Source organism: Somniosus microcephalus, chromosome 1 (assembly GCF_052327205.1).
Source record: "Somniosus microcephalus isolate GS21.2 chromosome 1, FLI_Smic_1.0, whole genome shotgun sequence".
Classification (NCBI taxonomy): Eukaryota; Metazoa; Chordata; class Chondrichthyes; order Squaliformes; family Somniosidae; genus Somniosus; species Somniosus microcephalus.
In genome coordinates, this window is record NC_140987.1 from 112,824,113 (window position 1) to 112,840,386 (window position 16,274).

The window sequence follows — 16,274 nt, forward strand, 5'->3', positions numbered from 1 at the left end:
AATCACTGACAGCAACTTCTGGATTTCCGTGTTTATCTGCATATGTGCTGACTCCAGAAGTTGCTGTCACTTTCAGAGGAGTAATGATGAACAGTTTCGCTGTCATTACCACCGTAAAATCCGGGCCAGTAAGTTTATCAAACAAAAAGTCTAAGAGGGAAATTTTCACTCCTAGGCTTTGCTGGGAATAAACCTTTCCTGTGTTTACATGGCAGCTATTGAAGCTGAGGGTGTAAGGGCAAAAAGAAAAGGTAAGTAATGTGAGGGGACAGAACCAAAGTGACAGGGCAGATGTTGTTGCTGGAGTCACACTGAAACCCTTCCAATCAAATCACACTATAGTTAAAGCTTCTCTATGAATTACCCTTGGAAGCGCATTCCTCAAAGCCCATTAAAATATTCACATTGTGAAAAGTTTCCTTGTTCCTTATCACTATAATTTTTTTTATACATTGGGTCACTAAAGATACATTTTCCATTAAAAACCCTGAATCAACTATGTTCTATCATAGTTTGATAAAAGGTTATCTGGCATATAATATGTATGCACATTAACTTAACAATCCAATTTATTTTTCCTGTTGAACCATATATGTGAGTGAAATAGAGGGCTTTGTATGCTTGGTCAAGAACAATAAATCAAAGCTCATGGGGTGCACCATTAGTTAAATTTATGGACTACTTGACCAGCTCTGTCCTCCAAGACACAGTATTCTTGTGTATCAAGGCACTGCATCTACTGCATAGGTTTTCAAAATGGGAATTCCGGGGGTTCATGGGGGTTCATGGGGGATCTACAAGGTAATCATTCATTTATTTGTCAGTCTCTAGATTTCTGTATTTTGTATTTGTTTTTGAGTTAATGACATGTTATTTCTGTTGCCGTATACGAATAAAAATATTCTTCACAGTGACAGCATTATTTCCCTTTGTGTACTTAACACTGATTAATTTAGAAGTTCAGATGGGGTCCCAAGGAGTGTGTCAATATTTTCAGGCTCCCCCTCCCCTTTAATTTAGCATCTGACCAACAAATAGTTGGTGTGATAGTTTGAATGATTAGTTCCTTATTGAAATCTATAAGTTTGAACAGATGCACATTGACTCATTTCAACTCACTCGACTGGTTTTACATGCAAAGCTGATTCATTTGAAGATTAGTTTTTAATTTCCAGATATAGCAAGATTAGATAACTCAGTGAATTTACTTTGCATACTTTTTGGATTTAGATGCCCTTGCCCAAAAAAGGTGGTCGAAGGAACTCGCAAAATGGAGGAAGGCAGTAGATGACCATGAACAAATGATGCAGGCTTGGATGAAGTCATGGGTAGGAAAAAGAAGCACACAAAGTGTGTCAATTATTCTCAAGAATTCCTAGCTAACATACAAGTGAGAGTCACAAGGATGTGCAAATTCCATTCTTTTCAGGTGTGTGCATTAAACTCCAATGTTTCAGGCTCTCTAATCCTATCCTAAAACTTCAAAATTAAAAATTAAAATACTTCTATTCTTCCTGCATTTTTGCAGTTATTTTTCTTCACATTCTTAAGTAGCCCGTTTCTTGTCCACGAGCCCAAGCAATCTATTCCTACAGAATGTTGACCTTGAGTCAGTCACTAGGAGATGCATCAAATTTTTCTGGCTTGACATCTATTTGAGCTTCACTCGCTTGCTAACTTCCAATGCCTTCCTGTTTTCCCAGAAAACATAACTGAGAGTAGAAACTGATTGTTGGGCAATGTTGGGCCTCAGCCCACCATTATATTGCGTAGTAGATATGCACAGTAGGGGGGCGATTTTCTGACATCCTTGGAGGCGGAAAAGGCAGGAAAATCAGAAACAATGTGGGCAAGTTTGAAACTCGCCTCCGCGGGCTTTTGCCGGTGCTGGTTTTGGAGGTCGAAAAACGGTCCTGCCTCCAGCTGGCCATAGCGCTAGTTAAGATCATTAAATGCTCGTTAAGGACCTCTGTAAGCCTATTTTGCGAGGCCCTTGTGATTTTTTGACCATTTCGGCATGTTCCACGACCCGTCTAAACCAAGCCAGCTAAACCTGGCGGGTTGACAAGTGGGTTGCCTCCTCAGAGCTGCAGGTCCAACATTAAATTGTTTATTTCATCAGGGATTAGTTGCAGGTGGCAGATCTTTGCTTTAAAAGGTGTTTGAGCACTTTTAGAAGGCCTTCTGAAGTCGGAGCTGCTGTAGCTTGAAGCTATCAACTGTGGGACCTCCTTGGAAGAACCTCTCCCCATTTACTATGAACACTTCTCCAACAGAGGCATCTGCAAACAGCATGGGAACCATTCGTTTTCTTTCACCATGGACCTCCGATTCAGATGAGGAGCATCCACAGCAGCAGCAGAACCAGGCAGCTCAGGAGCAGCAGGAGCCCCAACCTCCTGCTCAGCCACCTGATGCTGCACAGGGCAGAAGGTGCCAGCGCATTGAGGTACCTCGCTGCAGGAGATACCCCCGACAGGGTTTACAGACAGCGGATGAGCTATCTCAACATGAGTGAGCAGCAGTGCAAAAGGAGGCTGAGACCTTCGCGAAAGGTTATCCGAGAGATCTGCGGACTGCTGCAGCAACACCTGGTGCCCAGAGGAACGGGTGGATACCCCTTACCAGTGTTTGCCTCAGGCTCCTTCCAGGGACCATTAGCAGACATCAGCAGCATCTCCCAATTGTAGTGTCCGTGTGTAGATAAAGACACTGAAGACAGGAGTTGGTTCATAGGTATTTACTAAGCAAGTCTGGGGGGGGTTCTAAAGGATATATACAATACACAGGCTTATATAGCCCAAGTGGCAATTACCGGCATTACGCACACCTGGGGCTCTTAAAGGCACATACACCACAATTGCTCTTAAAGGCACATACACCACAATTCCTCCCCTTCTAGCTAACTAGTACATCATATTTTAAGTAATTATTAATTACATGTTATATGCAAAATAATATACATTGCTGTATTAATTAATTATAAGTTAGTCCCTCAGGAGGCTTCCTGACTCGGTCCGGATAACGCCTCGGGGGTGTAGTAGTTTCTGGTGGTGTAGTAGGTTCTTCTGGCAAGGCTGATTCAGCTTGAAGGCCAGTGTCGGGTTCATCGGGTTCCAGTATCACCGGATCGGAGGTAGATATGGGTATCTCTACTTCATCGTTAGATGTATAGCGTGGTGGTGTAGGTTGTCCCTTTTCGGATGACTTGATGATTTGGTCAGCATGGCGCCTTATTATGCTTTCTCCGATGTCCACGGTATACATCAGTGGTCCTAGTCGTGTGCAGATAGTTCCAGGCTGCCATTTCTCGGTACGGTAGTCCCGGGCCAAAACCGGTTGGCCTATCTGGAAGGCCCTAGTTGGCCTTTCATTCATGCCCTGAAACTGCCGGTTCTCCACGTCCCTTCGGATGTTGGGCTTGACCAAATCCAGCCGGCATCTTAGGTTTCTATTGTAGAACATCATGGCGGGAGTTTGGTTTGTAACCATATGTGTTGCATTCCTATATGCAAATAAGAAGTTATCCACCTTGTGCTGAAGTTTTATGTCTTCATTACCCATGGCCTTTATGGCCTTCTTAAAGGTCTGGACAAACCTTTCAGCCAATCCATTGGTGGCGGGATGGTATGGGGCGGACGTGTAGTGCTTTACCCCATTGTTCTTTAAGAACTTTCTGAATTCTTCGGACACAAATTGCGGTCCATTATCAGAACAGATCTGTTCCGGCAGCCCATTCCTGGCAAATATGGTCCTTAATACTGTGATGGTTTTTTCCGTGGTGGTGGAGGACATCTTTATTACCTCCGGCCACTTGGAGTGTGCATCAACTGCGATTAAGAACATTGAGTCCATAAATGGACCAGCAAAGTCGATGTGCACCCTTTGCCATGGAGATGAGGGCCACTCCCATGGATGTAGAGGGGCCTGTGGCGGAGCATTTTGGACCTTCTGGCATCCTAGGCAGCTCTTGGTCATGTCTTCGATGTCTCCATCGATACCTGGCCACCATACAAACGCCCTAGCTAGGTTCTTCATTTTCACTCCACCCAGATGCCCCTCGTGAAGCTCCTTTAGCACTTTATCCTGGAGTTTGGGTGGAATCACCACTCTGGATCCACACATCAAGGTTCCTCGGCACACTGACAGCTGTTCTCTTCTTTGCGAGAATGCTGGCAACAGTGGTTCGCCATGTGCTGGCCATCCCTTCATTGTTAAATCGTAGACCCGTGAGAGAATAGGGTCATTTCTGGTCTCCCTTTCAATGGCAGAATTTGTCACTGGTAGACATTCCACTATGGTAGAGTGGAATATCTCTACTGGGTCTACTGTAGGTGCCTCTTCTATCGTTGGCAACGGTAGGCGCGATAAACCGTCAGCATTTCCATGCTGTTTTGACCCTTTGTATTCAATGTTGTATTGGTGTGCCCCTAGAAAAAGGGACCACCTCTGTAGTCTTTGTGCTGTCATAATGGGGACACCTTTCTTAGGGTTGAATATGGAGATGAGGGGTTGATGGTCAGTCAGCAAGGTAAATTTTTGTCCGTGTAGGTAATGGTTGAATTTCTTCACTCCCCATACCAGGCTGAGTGCTTCCCTGTCTATCTGGGAATAGTTACGCTCAGCTGAGTTCAATGAGCGTGACGCAAAAGCTATCGGCCGTTCCGAGCCATCAGGGAATCTATGGGACAATACCGCTCCTATGCCGTAAGGGGATGCATCGCACGCCAGTCTGATTGGTAGTGATGGGTTGTAATGAGCCAAAACTTTCTCGGATGTGATTAAGTCTTTACATTTATGGAAGGCACGTTTACAGTCTTCGTTCCATTTCCAAATCACTCCTGTCTGTAGAAGATCATTAAGAGGGTGTAGAATAGTTGATAAGTTCGGTAAAAATTTATGATAGTAATTTATTAATCCCAGGAATGACCTTAATTGTGAAACATTTTCAGGTGCTGGGGCTTTTATAACTGCTTCAATTTTTTCAGGTGACTTATGCAACCCTTCCTTATTAATTATGTGGCCACAATATGATATCTGATTTTGGAAAAATTCGCACTTGGGGCGATTTGCTCGTAGGCCCCGTTCTTTCAGCCTAGTGAGCACCTGCTCCAAATTGGCAAGGTGCTCGTTGTCGTTTTCTCCTGTTATAAGGATGTCATCTAGGTAGCATTGAGTCCCCGGAATCCCTTGCAGGACTTGCTCCATAGCTCTTTGCCAGATAGCTGGAGCTGATGCTACTCCAAAAACCAGTCGATTGTACTGGTACAGGCCTTTGTGTGTGTTTATTGTGAGATACTTTTTAGAGGTCTCCTCAACCTCCATCTGTAGATATGCCTGTGCCAAGTCAATTTTTGTGAAACGTTTTCCTCCGGATAGTGAGGCGAAAATATCTTCTATCCTCGGAAGAGGATACTGTACCGTGTGAAGGACCGGGTTTACAGTCACCTTAAAGTCCCCACAGATGCGAATTTTTCTCTGTTCCTCAGAGTTATTTTTCAATGTTTTTTTCATGACTGGAACGATGGGTGTTGCCCATTCGCTCCAATCTATTTTGGATAATACACCTGCCTTTTCCAAATTTTCCAGCTCTGCCTCGACTGCCGGACGTATTGCGTATGGCACCGGTCTTGCCTTAAAAAATTTTGGAATTGCTGCATCTTCCACTTTTATTGAGGCGGTGATGCCTTTCAAGGTTCCTAGTTTCTCTTGAAACACTTCTTTGGCATTGGCCAAGATGTCTTTTAATCGTTCAGGTATGATGTCATCCTTGTTTTTTTCCTTACTGGTCACCGTCAGTGCCTGAATAGAGTGCCAGTCTAAACGTATCTTCCTTATCCATTCACGTCCCAACAACGGTGGACCACCATCTTGTAGAATGTATAAATACAACTTTTGTATTTCTTTGCCGTTGTATACCACAGGCACCTTTATTTTTCCTTTGGGGTATACTTTCTGCCCCGTATATGTTTTTAAGATAATGGATGTGTCTTTTAGAGGTATATGCGAAAATAGCCTCTCGTAATCTCGTCGATCTATTACGGTTAGAGCTGATCCTGTATCTTGCTCCATTTTAACTGGGGACCCTGCTATTATGAGGGTAACCCAGATGGTCTGGTAATCTTCATTGGCAATTACATTATGTAATTTGAGAGAGCTTAGTCTCTTGTTCCCGGAGTCGCTATCGCTCTTCTGGTCTTTGGAGCTACTGTCCGTCATCATTTGTACCTTTCTGTGCTTTTCCTTATTGATTCTTTTCCCGTTAGTGGATTTTTTATTTTCAGATCGGCATACACGTGGAATGTGTCCCATCTTTCCGCATCGCCTGCATGCTTTTTCTTTGAACCAGCAATCCCTCTGGTCATGGTTGGATCTGCCGCAGTGATAACATCTCTTGAAACCCCGTGTCATTTCATGGGTGCCGAAGTCCTGTGGCCTTTGCTGTATCTTTGCCGCTCCTATTGCACTGAAAGCCTTGTCCAGTGTTAAATCTTTTCCAGAAGATACCTTTTTTTGTGTTTCTACACTTAGGGGATCGCAGATGAATTTGTCTTGCAGAGAATCTGCCAGTCCTGCCTCGAATTGGCAGTGTAGGGTATCAACAATCTCCTCAAAATTCTTGTCCATCGGTTCGGCTGGAGTGATTAAGTTGCGTAACAGCTTGTATATTTCTGCGCCCATTAGATCCAGAAGCACTGAAGCTTTTTTTTCATCTTCTATTCCATTTGCGGTGCAAAACACCTCCACTCTTTCTACATATGTGGTCCAATTCTCTATCTTGTTATCAAAAACATCAATATTGCCAAAGTTAGGCTCTGTTTCGTTATCAAAAGCATCAATATTGCCAGACTTAGGCATTTCAAAAAAAAAGATATGGCGCTTCCCGCGCTCTTTCTTTTTTCTCTCTGTAGCAACGATATGGCGCTTCCTGCGCTTTCCCGCCGCTGCTACCGATAACAACGCTGTTTTACTGTGGTTTCCGTTTATTCACTGTTGGAGACTCGTTCCCGACGGAGGTCTAAACGATGACCTGCTTGCCGCGCCGGCCGTCTCCCGAGTGCACCCTCCCAGTCCGTTATTGCTTGCCTCCGATTTTGCTGCCTGTCTCAGCTGTAGAGCCCGACGCTGGAGCCCCAGCCTGACGCCCAGGAAGGATTAGCGCAGTACCTGCCACCAGCTTGGCCAGCTGGTGAAACCACAGTTTCTATAACTTCCTTGAGTCTTCTGGACGCTGGAGGAATCGATGTCCTTGAGGTGCTGCCGAATTGCAGGTAAGTCCGTTTCCACCTCGTCGCCACTGTAGTGTCCGTGTGTAGATAAAGACACTGAAGACAGGAGTTGGTTCATAGGTATTTACTAAGCAAGTCTGGGGGGGGGGGTTCTAAAGGATATATACAATACACAGGCTTATATAGCCCAAGTGGCAATTACCGGCATTACGCACACCTGGGGCTCTTAAAGGCACATACACCACAATTGCTCTTAAAGGCACATACACCACACCAATCGGCTGCACACAGTTGCATCGTGCAGGTTACCGATGCCCTTTTTGCTAAGGCCCACAATTACATCCAGTTCTCAAGGGATCAAGCAAGTGTAACCGCACGTGTGGTTGGCTTTGCAAATATGGCAGGCTTGCCAAGGGTGCAGGGCGTCATAGACTGCACACATGTGGCCCTTAGGGCACCCCATCACAACCCAGCTATCTTTGTCAACCGAAAGGGCTTCCACTCCCTCAACATACAGCTGGTGTGTAACCACAAGAAGGAGTTCTTGCATGTTTGCGCCAAGTTCTGTGGTAGTTGCCATGACTCTCTCATTCTGCGGCACTCTGTTCCTCCGCTTTTCAATCCACCAAACCAACTTAATGAATGTCTCTTGGTGACAAAGGTTACCCCCTAAAGAAGTGGCTAATGACACTGATCAGGAGGTCCGCTAACGAGGCTGAAGAGCGCTACAACGCCACCCACACTTCGACCAGGTCCATCATCAAGTAAACCATTGGGATGTTGAAGATGTGCTTCTGTTGCCTTGACCGTTGCCTTGACCGATCAGGTGGAGCCCTGCACTATACACCATACAGGGTCTCCAGAATGGTCGTGGTCTGCTGTGCACTGCACAACATCGCACAGCGGCGTGGCTTGCAGCTTCCTGATGAGCAAGTGGCTCAGTTCCAGCGCTCCTTAGATGAGGAGGAGGAGGCTGAGGAGGAGGATGATCTGGAGCAGGTGGAGGAGGTCAGAGCGCCGGTGTATCGACCAGCAGCAGCGGCAGCATGTGAGCACATAGCTGCCCGTGATGCAAGGGATGAACTTATTCTGGCCAGATTTGCATAGGTTGTCCAAGTTGGCACATGTCTTTGGCTCCATCCTAAGACATCATTGACAATGGACATGACTCTCTGGCATCCTTTCACTCAGGCCACCAACCTGACAATGCAAGTGTGGCAGAGCCCGCACTGTGGCGCTGCCTAAGGCGAAAGAACAGATGCCATAACGCCAACATTTTGGCATCAAATCATTTTAATGCTTTCCAACAGGGATGGCATTTCATCAAATCCTGTAGAATGATCCAAGGCAGCAAGAAGCCATAAAATCAGACTGAAAAAGTGATGTCAGCAGAAGTGAGTTTCAGTCCCAAAACACTAATTGACCAAGGACAACCCACACCTCTGAAATCAACTGGCCAATTAGTTTTCAAAAAATTGAGATTTTCCCCTATCAGTGGAGGCAGGTTTCAAACCGAAACTCTCCTCCAGTGGGAAAATCGCTCCCTATCTGCTTTTAAGGCACTTGGACTTTCTGTGCAAATTTCCACATATTTTGAAAATATGCTGTCATCAATGTGAATTTTCCACTTTTTTCATAGTTATGGTCTACGTGAATGAGAATATCAATGTAAAGGCACATAATTTTAATTTATGGATAGTTTTGATGAATGGGTGATTAAATCAGGTGAGCTGTGTGCGCAAATGAGGCGCCCCAACGCAGTTCGTCTGTCGGGCCCTTATGAATTTCAGCCTGTGCCAGGGTGGGAGGGTGGTGATCAGGAAGGGGGCGATTGTGGGCCACAGTTGTTTTGTGGAAACAGGAGGAGCACTCCTGCTCCTTCCAACTCGACTAAAAATTTTGCAAGGCCTTCTCTGTTCAAGTGCCAGAAATGCCAGTCAGAATATACAGAGTCAGAACATAAAAGCAGAACATCCTCAGCATGGAGTCAGAGGAAGTCATAATCAAACTGTACAATGCTTTGAGTGCCTGAGACACCTTGAGTACTTCTCCAGTCTGGTCACTGAGATGCATGTAAGGCAATCGAGCACTGGAGACAGTGCAGAAAAGAGCAAGAGGCTGTTCCCAAATGTCAGCAATCTGAATTATGGTGAAAGGGTAGAGAACCCTGGGCTTTTCATCTTTAATAGGAGGCATCTGAGAGATGGCCTTATAGAGGTATATAAGACAGTAAACTCTATGGCAAAGGTAAATCTGGGAAAGTACTTAAAACTAAATTACAAGAGGAGGACAAGGGGATACAGGTTCAAAATAGTAAAAAGCAAATTTAGAACTGACAGGCAGCTCTCCTTCACACACAAGTCTTTGGTACATTGCACTCTTACTCAGTTACTCCTCCCCTCTCACACATGCTCATTTAGACCTCGCTCTCTACCTCCCCACCCCCCTCTCTCCTCCCCTCCCCCTCTCCTTTCTTCAGCTCCCCACCCCACTACACCCCGAACCCCAGCATGCAATATTGCTTGATTCAGAAGGCAGAGAAGAAAACTACACTCAGAGCTGTGCCAGGCTTGAGCTGGGCGCTAGAATGAAAGCAATCTGGATCGACTTCCTAATTTTCACTGACTTGCTATGATGAAGTAATTTCCCTAGCATCACAGGCAAGATTAGAAAAACATCATGATGGGAATATCCAGGCACCAGTCTGTGCTTTTCCACTTTGTGACACAGCATGTTAAACTAATTAGCTATGCCACTGGATCTTTTTAGTAGTGGAATCTGTTGCAGTCTTAATCTCCAACAGCTCAACTATCTTAACTATGAAGTGAACCATAACCAATTTTTTTTAACTCTTCTTACAGGACAGCTGTGACGAGGAGAACCCAGAATAAGATACACAAGAAAGGATTTGTATCTGATTAATGAAGGTCAGCTGTCATTTTGCTACAAGCACCAGCAAGTGAATAACTTTAACTTTGTCAATGGCAGAAGAGCTCATTTTTGACGTTGAACTTCTAAAGGACGACAGCACAGTTTACTGAATTTACAGCTTATTATATGTATCATGATAATTCTAGGACTATTTCCAGTCAGTCAAAGTGCAATGAGCTACGTACATACTTCTTTAATTCAAGTCTACAACACTCTAACTTTGACCAACCTAAAGCCAATTTGTAAAGCTTGTTACTCACCAAAAATTGCATTTTAAACAAGACCCTTTTCACAGAAGTAGCAGAGACTGAGGTCTTCTACTGTTTACAAATCACAATGATAGTTGTTTTGCTTGTTCCTGCCTTTGAATTAGCACAGCAGAACAGAGTTCCATTGTAAAAAAAAATACTCAATGTTGGATATTAGTCTCAGTTACATTGCCAAATTTACAAAAGAGATGATGTTATAAGGAGATGTTATTGTAGAGAAATGGAATCCAGTTCCCAATGCATTCTTTTCATCACTACTGGAGATTAGAATAATTTTATAATCCTGGATTATTCATTTTATTTTGTAGCAGAGATGTTTGTGTAAGTACAAGCCAGGAACCAAGAACCATTTTTAACACATAACTATTGTAAGAACTTTAATTATATAGATTTCCGACCAAGAACAATAACAATGCATACTACTGGACAACCTGTCGCAGTACAACATAACAATTAATGACATAGTGCCTTAGTCTCAGACAGACAACATAGCCAAAATGCCGCTGTTGCTTTCTACAAAACACGTTTAAGTTTGTCACTGCTTGTGTGCCGGTGTTTAGAACTTCTGAATTTTCAGTGCACACCAAAAATGTTATGTTGTGCATGTAAAACGATTATTCATTTGATGAAAGCTGCAGAGTTATGAATTTGATCCTGAGAATTTTAAATAAAGTGCAAGAGATTTTCAGAGTTGTTTGAATACATAAAGTCGTGCTATTTTGCATCAGTAAAACCATTCTTCTAATTCCCACTCTTATTATCTGAGAAGTAACACTGAAGGTCAACAAAGCCAAAGAGCTTTGAAGGACTGTTGTCCTAAACCAAGTCAAGAATCTTAAAGATGTAGAAAACTATGAGGATGGGTAGCATAATTCTTTAGAACAGTGGCCCTGAATCCTGAACCAGAGAGCCTGACTTCACATCTCAAACTTGACTATTATTTGTACTTGTTGGCTCTTTTCCAGGTAAGAATTTTTTCAGTTCTCAACTGGGCTATGAGATGAAGCATTTCAAGGTAATGCACTTTGCCATCTCACAGGGGTTTAAATAGTCAGGACAGTACTACTCCAGTTCCCCATACAGAAGCACATCATCTGGTCAGATTTTGTGACTTTCCTTCGTAAAATTAAGGAATCTTATTATGGATGTCCAGGACAACAACCACCTTATGTGTGTGTGTGTGAATCTACAACCGTAAGTAACGTTGTCCTGGTATAGTCCTTGCTACTTGATATTCACCCAGTTAATATCCAACATGGGCAGCACTATGATATGGCAACATGGCACAGTGAAACAGAAGAAAATGAACATGTTATGTGAGCCATGGCTCAGTTGGAAGCCCCATCTGTTCTCTCAGATGGACGTAAAAGATTCCATGGCACTATTCGAAGAAGAGCTGGGGAGTTATCCCCGGTGTCCTGGCCAATAGTTATCCCTTAACCAAGATCACTAAAACAGATTATCTGGTCATTATCGCATTGATATTTGTGGGACCTTGCTGTGCACAAAACAGCTGCTGTGTTTCCTACATTGCAACAGTGACTACACTTCAAAAGTACTTCATTGGCTGTAAAGCGCTCTGGGATGTCCTGAGGTCATGAAAGGCGGATATATAAATGCAAGTTCATTCATTCATATCTGTGCATTTACAAAATTCAGCAATAAAGAGGTATGGCTAGACAACCTATTAGGATGTTCAATATTTGCACTCTTACCTTGGCCACCTTAGTAAGCTGAAACACATTGTCATGTCACTTGCTCATCATGATGAACAACTCTACTGGCTTTTCTCTTTCTGAACTGTGAAAGGTTTAGACATATCACAGAACTTTTTAACACTAGTAGATGGTATGAGAGAAGTGGTAGTGGTAACGGAAAATGGGGTGCAGTGCTTAGCAACAACTCCTGCTGCTTGTTTATCCTGGCAGGAATGTTCTTGTGTTTGAATCATCATTGAGGAGGAAGAGTTATTGCTGAGGAACTGGTGCTGAAAGGAACTCGGAATTCAGGGGATTTATAGTGGCAAATCAAGGATAGAGTTCAGGCCAGATCTGACCTTGATTTGATGGCACCTTATTTTCATGGAGTGGTCAATGATTATAACTCCAATGATCACTAACATCATTACCTCCTCCCTTATCTCTGACACTGCTTCCACTACCTTCAAATCAGTATTCATTGGCCACATCCTTTAAAAGCCCACCTTTGACCTCTTGAACTGCTGCCCCATTTCCAACCTCCCTTTCCACTCTATGCTCCTTAAAAATGCCATTGCCACCCAATTCTGTGCCCACTACTCGCTTTTGAATTCCTGCAGTCTGCCTTTTATCCCGTCTACAGTACTGAAACTTTTCTGGTCAAACACCAGTGGTATCCTGTGTGACTGTGACCATTTCACATTATCCCTCCTTATTCTTTCTGACTTCCCAATATGGTCAATATGACCATCTTCCTCCATCATTTCTCCTCTGTGGCACTGCCCTTTCGTGGTTCCATTCCTACCAGTCTCTTGCAATAGCTCCTCATCTCCTGGTCATTTAGGTTGAACCTGACCGTGTGCAACCTCAGTGTCCTACCTCACCCCCAGCAGAACTTCAAACCCTGCATCAAGTCCATCAATAAGAATTTCCACTTCCAAAATATTATCTGCCTATGCATCTATACATTCTCGCAGCTACTGAAAACCTTCATCCATAATTTTGTCGCTTCCAGGCTCAAGTTTTACAACACCTTCGAAGCTGAACTTCCAAGCTCCACCTCATCTAGAACTTCACCACTTGCATCCTATCTCATACTAATGCTTGCTTACCCATCTCTCCAGTCCTCACTGCTTCTTCACTCTCAGCTCAATGAAATCAAAATTCTCATCTTCATTTACAAATACTCCATAGCCTAGCACACCCTTCCTCTATACTTTTGCCTTCCCTATGTTCCAGTTCTTCAGAGACTGAGCTTCTGTATAAGAACATAAGAAATAGGAACAGGAGTGGGCCATTTGGCCCTTCGAGCCTGCTCCACCATTCGATCTTCTACATCATCTCCACTTTCCTGAACTATCCCCATTATCCCTTGATACTCTTAATACTCAAAAATCTATTGATCTCGGTCTTGAATATACTCAATGATTGAGCCTCCCACAGCCCTCTGGGTAGATAATTCCAAAGATTCACCACCCTCTGGGTGAAGAAATTTCTCCTCATCTCAGTCCTATTCTGAGATTGTGACCCCTGGTTCTAGACTCCCCAGCCAGGGGAAACATCCTCCCTGCATCTACCCTGTCGAGTCCTGTAAGAATTTTGCATGTTTCAATGAAATCACCTGTCATTCTTCTAAACTCTAGAGAATATAGGCCTAGTCTACTCAATCTGTCCTCACAGGACAATCCCCCCCATTCTAGGAACCAGTCTGGTGAACCTTCGTTGCACTCCCTCTATGGCAAGTATATCCTTCCTTTGGTAAGGAGACCAAAACTGTACACAATACTCCATGTGTGGTCTCACCAGGACCCTATATAACTGCAGTAAGACATCTTTACTCTTATACTCAAATCCTCTTGTAATAAAGGCCAACATACCATTTGTTTTCCTAATTGCTTGCTGTACCTGCATGTTAACTTTCAGTGATTCATGTACAAGGACACCCAGGTCCCTCTGAACACCAACATTTCCTAATCTCTCACCATTTAAAAAATATTCTGCTTTTCTATTTTTCCTACCAAAGTGGATAACTTCACACTTCTCCACATTATATTCCATTTGCCATGTTCTTGCCCATTCCCTTAGCCTGTCTATATCCCCTTGAAGCCTCCTTGCATCCTCCTCACAACTTACATTCCCACCCAGCTTTGTATCAGCAAACTTGGATATATTACATTTGGTCCCCTCATCCAAATCATTGTAGTAGATTGTGAATAGCTGAGGCCCAAGCAGTGGTCCTTGTGGTACCTCACAAGTTACAGCCTGCCAACCTGAAAATGACCCATTTATTCCTACTCTCTGTTTTCTGTCCATTAACCAATCCTCAATCCATGCTAGTACATTATCCCCAATCCCATGAACCCTAATTTTGTTTAATAATCTCTTGTGTGGCACCTTATCGAATGCCTTCTGAATATCCAAATACACCACATCCACTGGATCCCCCTTATCCTGCTAGTTACAACTTCAAAAAACTGTAACAGATTTTTCAAACACAATTTTCCTTTCATAAATCTGAGTTGACTCTGCCCAATCCTATTATTTTCTAAGTGCCCTGTTACCACGTCCTTAATAATAGATTCTAGCATTTTCCCTACTACTGATGTCAGGCTAACTGGTCTGTAGTTCCCTGTTTTCTCTTTCCCTCCTTTCTTAAATAGTGGCGTTACATTTGCTACCTTCCAATCTCCGGGAACCGTTCCAGAATCTTTGGAATTTTGGAAAATGACAACCAATGCATCCACTATCTCTATCGCCAACTCTTTCAAAACCCTAGATGTAGGCCATCAGGTCCAGGGGATTTATCAGCTTTCAGTCCCATTAATTTCTCCAGTACTACTTTTTTAGTAATACTAATAACTTTCAGTTCCTCATTCTCGCTAGACCCTTGGTTGTCCACTATTTCTGGGAAGGTTTTTCCTCCTTCCGTGAAGACAGACACAAAGTATTTGTTTAATTTTCCTGCCATTTCCTTATTCCCTATTATAATTTCTCCTGTCTCAGCCTGTAAGGGACCCACATTTACTTTCGCTAATCTTTTCCTTTTTCCATACCTATAGAAGCTTTTACAGTCTGTTTTTATGTCTCTCGCTAGTTTACTCTCATTCTATTTTCCCTTTCTTTATCAATTTCTTGGTCCTCCTTTGCTGAATTCTAAAATCCTCAGGCTTACTACTCTTTTTGGCAGCATTATAAGCCTCTGCCTTTGATCTTTAACTTCTCTTGTTAGCTATGGTTGGACTACTTTTCCTGTGGGGTTTTTGTGCCTCAAAGGAATGTATATTTGTTGTAAATTATGTATTCTTTAAATGCTAGCCATTGCTCATCCACTGTCATACCTTTTAATGTAGTTTCCCAATCTACCTTAGCCAACTCGCCCCTCATACCTATGTAGTTTGCTTTGTTTAGATTTAAGACCCTAGTTTCGGATTTAACTAAATTACCTTCAAACATGATATAAAATTCTATCATATTATGGTCACTCTTCCCTAAAGGCCCCTTTACTACAAGGTTATTAATTAACCCTTTCTCGTTGCACAATACTAGATCTAAAATAGCCTGTTACTTCTGGTTCCTCAACATACTGATCTAGAAAACTATCTTGCATACATTCCATGAATTCGTCCTCCACACTATTACTGCAAATTTGGTTTGCCCAGTCTATATGTAGATTAAAGTCCCCCATGATTACTGTATTACCCTCGTTACATGCGCCTCTAATTTCCTCATTTATACTCTGCCCTACATTAAACTACTGATTGGGGGCCAATAAACAACTCCCACCAATGTTTTCTGCCCCTTGCTGTTTCTTAGCTCCACCCAAACTGATTCTGTTGTATCCGTGTTAATGGAGACACGGAATGCAGGAGTTGGTTTAACAGGTGTTTACTGAACAAAGTCTGGAGGTGAACTAAAAGATACAAGACGCTATACAGGCTCTTATACCCGAGTGGTCACTACCGGTATTACAGTACACAGGGGCTCTTAAAGGTACATATACTACAATTCCTCCCCTTTTAGATAATTAGTACATAACATTTTAAGTAATCATTAATTAACATGTTTACAAGAACAATAATCTACACATTTGCTGCAGTTAATCAATTATAAGTCAGTCTCTCTGGAGGCTTCCTGACTCAGTCCGGATA

At 43.1% G+C, this 16,274-nt stretch overlaps 1 protein-coding gene across 3 annotated transcripts in view; it reads left to right on the top strand.

Annotated features, from left to right (window-relative positions):
• Positions 1-11,122, top strand: part of sema4d (sema domain, immunoglobulin domain (Ig), transmembrane domain (TM) and short cytoplasmic domain, (semaphorin) 4D) — a 264,629-nt gene extending 253,507 nt beyond the window's left edge. For all 3 annotated transcript variants that reach the window (XM_085984683.1, XM_085984688.1, XM_085984679.1), the window contains 2 exons: positions 1,231-1,328; positions 10,091-11,122. In XM_085984683.1, the coding sequence (XP_085840809.1) occupies positions 1,231-1,328; positions 10,091-10,120 (128 nt within the window). In that variant the 3' untranslated portion in view covers positions 10,121-11,122. The remainder of the gene's footprint in view (positions 1-1,230; positions 1,329-10,090) is intronic.
• Positions 11,123-16,274: the final 5,152 nt, after the last annotated feature.